General features: G+C 48.8%; 1 protein-coding gene across 18 annotated transcripts in view; it reads left to right on the top strand.

Moving 5' to 3' along the window:
• The window catches only part of PACSIN3 (protein kinase C and casein kinase substrate in neurons 3), a 339,753-nt gene that overhangs the window by 248,261 nt on the left and 79,318 nt on the right, over positions 1–12,174 (top strand). For all 18 annotated transcript variants that reach the window (XM_085646611.1, XM_085646617.1, XM_085646623.1 and 15 more), the window contains one exon: positions 9,187–9,362. In XM_085646611.1, the coding sequence (XP_085502737.1) occupies positions 9,187–9,362 (176 nt within the window). The remainder of the gene's footprint in view (positions 1–9,186; positions 9,363–12,174) is intronic.

Raw genomic sequence — 12,174 nt, forward strand, 5'->3', positions numbered from 1 at the left:
CACATTAGAGACACATACTTTCTCGCATACTCTGTCATATGTACACGCACTCGCACAAAATGCTGCACAAGTTTATATCTAGCACTGGATGAACCAGTCACCTGGAGACCAGGTGTTTTCAGCACATCAGACATGTACTCATAACGTTGTACACATTCATAGCACCCATTACATTGCAGCACAAGTTTGCATCTACCATGCAATGAACCGCTTAACTAGACTGGTAGTATTCAAAGTATCTGACATAAACATGCCCACTCAGACACCACAAGGCGCACCTACCCCCCCCCCACACACACACACACTCTCCATCCTCTTCTTACACATGCAGAATAGAGCTATTACAGCACAACCATAGAAAGTGTAAAGAAGGTCCAACTGAATAACCAATAGTACAAAGCCTGCGTTATTCAGAGTAAAAAAGACATATATATATATATATATATCCAAAGAACATCTATGGAAATCCACAGTTCAAAAGTATGAGATGAAGGGTCCACGTGATTTGGATGTAAAATATCCTTTTATTTGATAGTTGAATCAAAGTCCACAGCGAACACAGCCAACACGTGTTTCGTCAGTACATATTGGTACTTTAGACTTTCTCAAGGCTATAGATGTAAAATGCGGGCGATGAAATCCAAATAGACATGTAGCACAACAAATGAGGCTACAGTAGTTAGTCTAGGTCACGTAAGACACTAGAGTCAGAGAGAAATCTATATAGGTATAAAAGAAACTTGGTCTATAAAGTAGTAGATCAGAGAAAAGAACGGAAACGTCCTCCAATAACACGCGCTTGATAACGCTCTCCAACGCTGTGTTCAGTGAAAAATTCTACATACAGCGCAAAGGTACCTCTATGGGGGCAGTTTTTCCCCCCAATTTTGCAATACTCTTTGTGGATGACAGAGAAATCATTTGTCCGTAACCACATCAACCCACATCAAAGCAAAATTAAGAGCTGGCATCGTTACATCGACGATGTGTTCATGATCTGGCAAGGCAACACATCTGAACTAGACGCTTTTTGCACTTGGCTCAATCGCTGCCAACCTGACCTTAAATTTACCTCCAGCTCTAGCAGTAACCAGCGAAACTATCTGTAAGTCAATGTCCAAACAGCTGATGGTGGCCTTTATACCGCCTTGTACAGGAAGCCAACAGAACGCAACACCCTACTCCATTACAGAAGACTATTCATTCACCGGCTCCCCGTAAATCAACCCCGTAAGTAATTCTGCGGCCTCGATAGTTTCCTTGAGGTTACTCCACCTGGGCACTCGCACCTCTTCTGTTTTTCAGGAACCTTGATTCATTCTCTGCGCCCCCCTGGCTCCGAGCATCGGCTCCATGCCACTTATCCCACGTCCTCTACTTGAGACACCATAATTAGGTGTGTACTTGGTTTCTTGCCGTGCATTTTTCGCTTGCATCCCTCCTGCACATAGCGCAAAGTCAGCTCGCCGCCACTGCTGTTCCTAAATTTCGGACACCGCGCAGGCTTTACCCTCGACCTCCCTTGATTCATGTCCTCACGGACCATTAACCTAATGCGTCTGAACTACATTGATGCGGTCCTTCCTTGCTAACCGCGTAGACTTCAGCAAGCTGTCTTTCACTATCATCACCGATCATGTATCGATTCCTCTGATGGTTGGTGCCCCCCTACTTGCTTAATTCTTGCTCAACAGGAATTCAGCTCCGCCTTTTCATGTTTCCTAAACTGCAATTTCCACCCTCTTGCGCCACCATGATTAAGCCATATGCAAAATTACTGTATTGATTTACCTCTCGTGTGGTAATTCACAGATTGTGCAGCCTTCGTTTTGTCCTCTTGCTCGGGACACTTGGTTACTCCATTTCTCTCCTTCTATAGATTCTTCTGCTCACACTACAGTCCTGGTGGTGATCTTTATTCAACAAGATCGAAACGCCGTTGACCTCGCCACTAGAGCCCCTCCAGCGTCACGGAGCAGACTGGAGTTCTATAGTTTGTTGTAATTTGAGGAAACTAATGTGGAACGGAAAAAATAAAGTCCGGGAAGAATTGTGGAAAAAACATTTTACGCTTGTAACCAAGCAAACTCAAGGGAGTTCTGGAAAATGATGAATGGATTAACCAGGCCTAATAAACCTGTGGCGGCATCCGCCTTTACTGGAGATGAATGGTTTGCATTCCTTATAAAAATTCTAAACCCCGTTTCTAAAGCAAATATTCAGAAAGACAAGCAGACAATGATGGTTAATACAGACCTAGAATGTGATGTTGAAATCTATATTCCAGAAAGTCAAGTGATCAATTTAATAAAGAAACAAAAAGATGGAGCACCAGGACCCAAGGGCATCCCGTTCGCTCTCTATAAGGAAGATCCAGACTTATGGGCTGCACACCTAGCAAAGGTCTTCAGTGAAGTCGTACAAAGTGGGCTGATACCGAAATCGTGGAGAGGATCATTAATATCTCCTATCTTTACGAAAGGAAACTGGCAATTACCGTAGAACTATTGTTTGATTACCCTCCAAGATACTGACGCAAAATTGTTTGCGGGGCTATTACTATCAAGTTTAACAGACTGGGTTAAGGATAAACGGGTATTGCCCCCGAATCAAACTGGGTTTATCAAAGGTCCAAGAACCTCCACAAATATACCAATCCTATCGGTATTAATGGATAAGGCGCTTTTAGCTAAACAGTCCTTGTACTTTTGTATTGTTGATTTCAAATCGGCCTTCGATTGCATGAATAGACACCGTCTGTGGATTAAACGTAAAGATCAAGGAATTCCAGACTTTTTACTAAAAATTATACAATTATTGTACTCTGACAATTGGGTCAGGGTGAGAATTGGTGATGGCCAAACACTAACCAACGAAATACATACAACTGGAGGATTAAAACAAGGGTGCGTCCTTGCTCCATTGCTTTTTAATTTATTCCTAGCACATCTCACTATCGCACTGAATGGAGTTAATGCACATCCGCCGAGGTTAGCTGTCAAGCAAATATCTAATCTGTTGTACGCAGATGATGTTGTACTTTTAAGTCAAATTAAAGTTGAGTTGCAAAGGTTAATAGATTGTTTATCAATGTACGCAAAAGAAAATGAGATGGTAATAAATGAAACAAAGAAAAGAAAAGTAAGGGTAGTTACAAAAAATACAAAACTTAAAAATGTAAATGGATGTTGGAACAAATTCGATTAGAACTGGTTGATTCCTACCGGTATCTTGGAGTTATATTTAATGACAGTGGAAATTTTCTTCAACAAAAAAAAGATATTACCAGAAAAGCTAATACTTTGGTTGCAGCATTTAGGATTATACAAAAAACAATAACTGCCTTGTCTTATCGTCCTTTACTAAATATCATTTCGGCAAAATTACTACCTACGCTGACATACGGCTGTGAGGTATTAAACAGGAAAGATGCGGAGATTATTAATAACGCAGTTGCCAAAACGTATAAAATCTTATTTTGCCTACCGAATAACGCCTCGCACGCCCAGGTGAGGCTGGAATTTTGGATAAATATCCAGCTATATGCAAGAAAAGGTCAAGCTCTTAAAGTGTGGAACCGAATAAAAAAACGATCAAGAAAACCAAATGTCCCAGCTATTATGGCAAGAAGTCAAAGAGAATCGGAAACTGCAAGCCTGGTCTTATCTAAATAAAGCAAAGGAAGAATTTGGTGTAATATCAATTTGGGAGAATACAATTACACAGGAAAGTTAAAAATGAAAAAATTAACAAACTTACTAATCAACTGTCGCTGATAAAAAATAAAGATATATTTGTAAAAAGAAAACCTGCATGGCCAATTATAAATGGATTTATGAAGGAAAAAAAGTCCAAGAATAACTTGAAACATCATGGTCGCAGAAAAATAAACAAATCTTTATCAGAGCACGTTTTGGATTATTGCCGTGTTTGTCACTTACCTACATGGAAGAGCAGTGAAGAGAAAACTGTCTGTAGGATATGCAAATGTGGACAAGAGAACATTATACATTTATTATGTCTTTGTCCTGAATTAGAAACTGAAAGGAAAATCACCCTTAAGAGACTATTTAATGACCATGGAGTAAGGACATGTAAGCAAGCATTGATGGCATGCCTAAACTCTAAAGATATATTCATGAACTCTGCATTTGTAAAATTTTGCTGTGGTGGTGGAAAAAAACTAGAGGAGTAATATCTGAACTATTTAGCCACCGTATCTCAAAATATACTGTGTATTGCATTTTAGTAAGTATATGACATGAGAAAAATTGTGTATATGGTGTTTTAAATCTTTTATACTTGGTGATATTTTAAGCATTTTTGTAAGATTTTAATTAATCAAACAAATAAACTTGAAACATTCACTAGTTTGTTGTCAATGCGATGTAAAGTTTTTATTGTCACCAAGCACTTTTTCACTTCACGCACTTGGACTTTTTTGTGTGAGCACGAGAACTATTATTGTTGCATTTTTGAATGACACTCCATTTATGCCACTAATAAATGTGATGTCACTTCATACCTTGAGTCGCTGCATACATTACTTAATGAGTCCCGTCTGGACTTCCGTTGAAGGTGTTTTTGTAGATTAATACGGCACCTAGTAATAGTAGCCCAGGCTACCCGAGGACCTGTGAGGCCTCCCTGAGACTACTCTTCCTTTCAATCAGGTATACCACCCCAGGTCCTACCACGGAGGTACCCTTGTTTTTGACATATGTCCATCCACCTGTAGCCTCACGATACCTCTAAAGATGTGTGAGGAAACCCCCAGGATCCAATACTCATTCTTCTGGTGTAGCGTCTGCGGCTTCCATAAGTAGGTCCTGGGAGCCGAAGACCTGGCTTTTCGAGTAGCCTCACTAGGCCCCAGATTTGGCAAAGACTCACCCTAGCTGAGCGCCAGGATACCCTCCTGGGTGATAGCGTGCTCTACAAATCTGTATAACCTAACGGGAGCTGCAGCTGGAGTGTCCAGAAGAACAGGTACCAGCTCGCTTTCCCTCAAGCACGAAGGTTCACAAGTCCATCCCCACTGTGGGAACTCACTCACTCCCAGTGCGCACAGGGGTGGAGTTTACAGCCTTGCCCATGAGGGGGCTAGTAGGCAACCCCTCTGTACCCAGAGATGTCTAGTAATGCCGCCACCACTGTCCGTCTCCCACAGCAGGGTAGAGAGAGGAGTAGCTACTTAGAGTAAGAGGGACACACTACTGACTGCCCCTCAGCCAATGTCTAGGGTTACAATCCATTCAAACAGGGGCCCTCAGTGGACGCGTGTGATTGTCATACTTACCAAGGTAAAGCATTATAAACCTTGTACAACTGTCCAGAGCTATGCAGGCGATGAACAGAGGGCAGGAATCGCGCTGTCCAGAGCCATGCAGGAGATGAACAGAGGGCAGGAAGCGCGACGTCCAGAGCCATGCAGGAGATGAACAGAGGGCAGGAAGCGCGCTGTCCAGAGCTATGCAGGCAATGAACAGAGGGCAGGAATCGCGCTGTCCAGAGCCATGCAGGAGGAGATGAACAGAGGGCAGGAAGCGCGCCGTCCAGAGCCATGCAGGAGATGAACCGAGGGCAGGAAGCGCGCTGTCCAGAGCCATGCAGGAGATGAACAGAGGGCAGGAAGTGCTCTGTCCAGAGCCATGCAGGAGATGAACAGAGGGCAGGAAGTGCGCTGTCCTGAGCCATGTAGGAGATGAACAGAGGGCAGGAAGCGCGCTGTCCAGAGCCATGTAGGAGATGAACAGAGGGCAGGAAGCGTGCTGTCCAGATCCATGCAGGAGATGAACAGAGGGCAGGAAGCGTGCTGTCCAGATCCATGCAGGAGATGAACAGAGGGCAGGACGCACGCCGTCCAGAGCCATGCAGGAGATGAACAGAGGGCAGGAATCGCGCTGTCCTGAGCTATGTAGGAGATGAACAGAGGGCAGGAAGCACGCCGTCCAGAGCCATGCAGGAGGAGATGAACAGAGGGCAGGAAGCGCGCTGTCCAGAGCCATGCAGGAGGAGATGAACAGAGGGCAGGAAGCATGCCGTTTAGAGCCATGCAGGAGATGAACAGAGGGCAGGAAGCGCGCTGTCCAGATCCATGCAGGAGATGAACAGAGGGCAGGAAGCGCGCCGTCCAGAGCCATGCAGGAGATGAACAGAGGGCAGGAAGCGCGTCGTCCAGATCCATGCAGGAGATGAACTGAGGGCAGGAAGCGCGCTGTCCAGATCCATGCAGGAGATGAACAGAGGGCAGGAAGCGTGCTGTCCAGATCCATGCAGGAGATGAACAGAGGGCAGGAAGCGCGCTGTCCATAGCCATGCAGGAGGAGATGAACAGAGGGCAGGAAGCGCGCTGTCCAGAGCCATGCAGGAGGAGATGAACAGAGGGCAGGAAGCATGCCGTTTAGAGCCATGCAGGAGATGAACAGAGGGCAGGAAGCGCGCTGTCCAGATCCATGCAGGAGATGAACAGAGGGCAGGAAGCGCGCCGTCCAGAGCCATGCAGGAGATGAACAGAGGGCAGGAAGCGCGTCGTCCAGATCCATGCAGGAGATGAACTGAGGGCAGGAAGCGCGCTGTCCAGATCCATGCAGGAGATGAACAGAGGGCAGGAAGCGTGCTGTCCAGATCCATGCAGGAGATGAACAGAGGGCAGGAAGCGCGCTGTCCATAGCCATGCAGGAGGAGATGAACAGAGGGCAGGAAGCGCGCTGTCCAGAGCCATGCAGGAGGAGATGAACAGAGGGCAGGAAGCATGCCGTTTAGAGCCATGCAGGAGATGAACAGAGGGCAGGAGAGATGCTCTGTCCTTCATTTGAATTCTTTAAGGCTTTCTGTAGAGTGAACCTCATCAACTCAACGGTGGAACGCTTTACACCAGAGTAGATGAGTTTCTGTTAAAGGCGATGTTAGAAATTGCTTGTAAAAATGGATGTTAATTGTAGTGTTTAATTTTAAAAATAAGGGAAGCAGGCATGGCTGGGGAGTGCCTGCAGGAAGCGGGCATGGCTGGGGAGTGCCTGCAGGAAGCGAGCATGGCTGGGGAGTGCCTGCAGGAAGCGGGCATGGCTGGGGAGTGCCTGCAGGAAGTGGGCATGGCAGGGGAGTGCCTGCAGGAAGTGGGCATGGCAGGGGAGTGCCTGCAGGAAGCCGGCTTAGCAGGGGAGTGCCTGCAGGAAGCCGGCTTAGCAGGGAGTGCTTGCAGGAAGTGGGCATGTTATGGAATTTCTGTAGCCTGCAGCCAGAGTGGGGCCTTCTGTAGCCTTCAATGTACGGATTTATGCAGCCTCTAGGCCTGCACTAAGGAGGGAGGGTGCACATGTCCTTTCAGCAGACCAGAGAACCCTTCCATGGTTGCAGGGAGGGTGTGCGTGTCCTTTCGGTAGACAAGTGTGTGCTAACATGGAAAGTGCAAGTGTCCTTTCGGTAGACCGGTGTGTGCTTCCATGGAGGGCATGAGTGTTCTTTAAATAGAGCGATGTGTGCGAGTGTCCTTCTAACCAGTGTGCGCTTCAATGGAGTGGGCGAGGATCATCCAGCTAGATCTGTGTGTGCTTCCATGAAGGGTGCAAGTGTCCTTTCGATAGACCGGTGTATACTTCCATGGTTGCATGGAGGGCGTAAACGTCCTTAAGATAGACCAGTGTGTGATTTGATGAAGGCTGCGAGTGTTCTTCCGAAAGACTGATGTATGCGAGTGTCCTTCAGACCGGTGTGTGCTTCCATGGAGGGTGTGAGTGTCCTCTCGATAGACCTGTGTATACTTCCATGGTTGCATTGAGGGCGTAAGCGTCCTTCAGATAGACCAGTGTGTGCTTTGATGAAGGCTGCGAGTGTCCTTTCGATAGACCGATGTGTGCGAGTGTCCTTTAGACCGGTGTGTGCTTCCATGGAGGGTGCGAGGATCCTCCGGATAGACCGGTGTGTGTGCTTCCATGGAGTGGGCGAGGGTCCTCCGGATAGACCGGTGTGTGTGCTTCCATGGAGTGGGCGAGGGTCCTCCGGATAGACCGGTGTGTGTGCTTCCATGGAGTGGGCGAAGGTCCTCCGGATAGACCAGTGTGTGTGCTTCCATGGAGTGTGCGAGGAGCCTCTGGATAGACCTGTGTGTACTTCCATGGAGTGTGCGAGGAGCCTCCGGATAGACAGGTGTGTGCTTCCATGGAGAGTGCGAGTGTCCTTCAGACCAGTGTGCGCTTCCATGAAGTGGACGAGGATCCTCTGGATAGAACAGTGTGTGTGCTTCCATGGAGTGGGCGAGGATCCTCCGGATAGACCTGTGTGTGTGTGTGTGTGTGTGTGTGTGTGTGTGTGTGCTTCCATGGAGGGTGCGAGGAGCCTCTGGATAGACAGGTGTGTGCTTCCATGGAGTGGGCGAGGATCATCCAGCTAGATCTGTGTGTGCTTCCATGGAGGGTGCAAGTGTCCTTTCGATAGACCGGTGTATACTTCCATGGTTGCATGGAGGGCGTAAACGTCCTTCAGATAGACCAGTGTGTGCTTTGATGAAAGCTGCGAGTTTCCTTCCGAAAGACTGCTGTATGCGAGTGTCCTTCAGACCGGTGTGTGCTTCCATGGAGGGTGTGCGTGTCCTCTCGATAGACCTGTGTATACTTCCATGGTTGCATTGAGGGCGTAAGCGTCCTTCAGATAGACCAGTGTGTGCTTTGATGAAGGCTGCGAGTGTCCTTTCGATAGACCGATGTGTGCGAGTGTCCTTCAGACCGGTGTGTGCTTCCATGGAGGGTGTTAGTGTCCTTCAGATAGACTGGTGTATACTTCCATGGTTGCATGGAGGGCGTAAACGTCCTTCAGATAGACCAGTGTGTGCTTTGAGGAAGGCTGCGAGTGTCCTTTCGATAGACCGATGTATGCAAGTGTCCTTCAGACCGGTGTGTGCTTCCATGGAGGGTGTTAGTGTCCTTCAGATAGACTGGTGTGTGCTTCCATGAAAGGTGTGAGTGTCCTTCAGACAGATCGATGTGTGCTTCCATGGTTGCAGGGAGAGTGCGAATGTCATTCCATGGTGGCAGAGCGGGTGTATGTGTTGTTTTGGCATGCTGGTGTGTGCTACCAGGGCAGTGGGAATGCTGTGTGTTTCCTTGATATAAATTAATGTGCTCTTCCAGAGTTTTAGGGAGGTGCCTTGCTGTGTCTTTACCTGGTTCTGACTGTCTCTCCTCGCAGTGTAAGGACCGATATGAGAAGATGCTGGAAGAGCTGAACCGCTACAATCCACGATACATGGAGGACATGGAGCAAGTGTTCGAAACCTGCCAGGAGGCGGAGCAGCGGCGCCTGCGCTTCTTCAAAGAGGTCCTTCTCGACTTCCACCATCATCTGAACATCTCCACCAATGAGCGGTATGTCACCCGGGCGCATGTGCTATCCACTGCTAAAGTTCCTTAGTGTAAATGGCGCTCCCTCAACCCTGTGAAAAACATGAGGACCCATCATCAGTGCCAAGAGGAGCAGGTTTCATGAGATCTTGCATGTGCTGGTGTTGCATGTTCTTCAAGCCTGCACTGAGTGTCTTTAGGGTCAGAGTGCCCCACACCTATTACTCTGAGTGTGCTCAATCAATCAGAATTTTTATAGCTCGGTGCTATCACCCCTAGGGTATCTGGACGCTGAGGTTGCTGCATCTGCATCAAAATGTCAGGTGTTGAGTCGCTTCCTGAAGTCCGCCAGGGAGGATGCCATTCGGAAGGGGAGGGGGCGGTCATTCCAGGTCTTGGCGGTGATGTAGGAGAAGGAAGGGCCCCTGCTGCGATGACAATGGGGGACATGTACGAGGGCAAGTGAAGCAGAGTGCAGGTGTCCTGAGGGTAGATGCAAGTTCACCCAGTGGTTGTTGTAGGATGGTCCCTGGTCATGGAGAACTTTGTAGGTGTGTAAGCATCTTGAACTGGCCTCTCTTCAGGATGGGGAGCCAGTGGAGGTTTCCGAGCTGGGGAGAGATGTGGGTCCATTTGGGGAGGTCCAGGATGAGTCTGGATGCAGCGTTCTGCATGATCCGTATTTTTCTGAAGAGCTGGGTGGGGATTCCGGTGTAGAGTGCATTACCGTACTCAAGGTGGCTGAAGACAAGGGCTTGGATCCATCTGAAGATTCTGCAGAGCAGGTGGAGTGTGTGGAAGCAGGAGAAGGTGACTGCATTGACTTGTCGTTTCATTGTCAGTTGGCTGTCCAGGATTATGCAGAGGTTGTGTGCATGCGTGGTCGGTAAGTGTGAGTCCGAGTTCTGCAGGCCACCAGCTGTGGTCCCATGCAGAGGTGTTCACTACGTCTGTTTTGTTGGAGTTGAGTTTGAGGCATCTGTTTTGCATCCAGTCGGCTAAGTTGGTCATGGCATTGCAGAAGTTGATTCTTGGGGTGGAAGGGTCCTCGATGAGCGAGAGGGCGAGCTAGGTGTCGTTAGCATAGGAGATAATGTTGCGAGGGGGGGTCATGTAGATGTTGAATGGGGCGGGGCTGAGGGATGAATCTTGGGGCATGCCGCATATGATGTCCTTGGGAGCGAAGGTGAACGGAGGTAGACAGATACTCTGTGTGCGTCCAGTGAGGAATGAGATGATCCACTTGAGGATGTGTTGCTGAACGCCGATGTTGTGGAGTCTGTCGATAAGGATGTGGTTGAAGACTCTGTCGAACTCTGCGGAAAGGTCGAGGAGGATCAGGGCCACCGTTTCTCCTTGGTTGAGGAGGATTCTTGTCTGTTGCGGTGATTAGTGCAGATTCAATGCTGTGGTTGGTACCGAATCCTGATTGAGAGGTGTCGAGTAGGTGGTTCCGTTCAAAGTAGTCTGTGAGCTGCAGGTTGATGGCTTTCTCAAGTACATTGGGCGGGAGCAGGGAGATCGGGCGGTAGTTTTTGAGGTTGCTGAGTTCAGCAGATGGCTTCTTTAGGAGGGGTCTGACTTCTGCGCGTTTCCATCCATCTGGGAAGGTTGCTGTAGTGATGGAGGCATTGAGGACGGTGGTCAGTTCAGTGCTGATTATGTTGGATCCGAGATTGAAGAAATGGTTGGGGCAGGGTTCAGTGGGTGCCCCGGAGTGGATGGATGACATGATAGTTGTGTTGGTCTGAATGTTGAGCGGAGACCTGGTTGTAATGGCTGAGCAGATGTTCATTGGTTGGATGAGGTTGTCACAGCGGGTCAAAGTTGTTGTAGATGTCCGCAATCTTGCTGTGGAAGTAGTCCGATAGGATGCCGCAGGTTTGTTGAAGGGTGGACCGTGAGTTCTGTGGCTGCGGGGTTGGAGAACTCCTTGATTATTTTGAAGGTTTCCTTCGTGTGGCTGGCCGTGGCATCTGTGCGGTCAGTGATAGTTGGTCTTTTGGCTTTCTCGATATGCCTGTGGTAGTCGCTGAGTGCTGTTTTGTGTGCGGCTCTGTTGGGGGTCTTTGGTGATGCACCATTGCTTCTGGAGTAGGAGACAGTTGCGCTTTGTGGTTCTGAGCTCTGAGGTGTACTAACCAGATTGTCTTGAAGTTCTGTTTTGCTGGTTTTAGAGGGGTAAGACTGTCGGCACAAATGTTGATCCAGGCGGAGAAGCTATGGCCTGCTTGGTCAAGGCCAGCTGAAGTCGTGTGGTGTGGTGCGGAGAGTCTGCGTCCATTAGCTCTCGGTCACGTTGCCCCAGCTACGGTGGATGGAGCTTGGTGATGGTGTGCTGGGCTTTGGAGATGGTAAAGTGGACGACTGTGTGGTCAGTCCAGATGAGGTCCGTAATGTGGGTGAATTTGATTCTGCCGCACGTGGAGAAGATGGTTTTGAGGGTGTGTCCGGCTCTGTGCGAGGGTTCGGTGACTAGTTGGGTGAGTCCGATGTTACATGTTTAGTGTCCGAGTGCCCCCCATGTGCTGCACCGAGGTGTGTTCGGGGTCAGAGTGCCCCCATGGCATTAAACTGAGTGTGTGCAGGGTCAGAGTGCCCCCCACGGCCTGACACTGAGTGTGTGCAGGGTCAGAGCGCCCCCCACGGCCTGACACTGAGTGTGTGCGGGGTCAGAGTGCCCCCCACGGCCATACACTGAGTGTGTGCGGGGTCAGAGTGCCCCACCAGGCCTGACACTGAGTGTGTGCGGGGGTCAGAGTGCCCCCCACGGCCTGACACTGAGTGTGTGCGGGGGTCAGAGTGCCCCCCACGGGCTTACACTGAGTGTGTGCGG

This window comes from Triturus cristatus, chromosome 3_1 (assembly GCF_964204655.1).
Source record: "Triturus cristatus chromosome 3_1, aTriCri1.1, whole genome shotgun sequence".
Taxonomy (NCBI): Eukaryota; Metazoa; Chordata; class Amphibia; order Caudata; family Salamandridae; genus Triturus; species Triturus cristatus.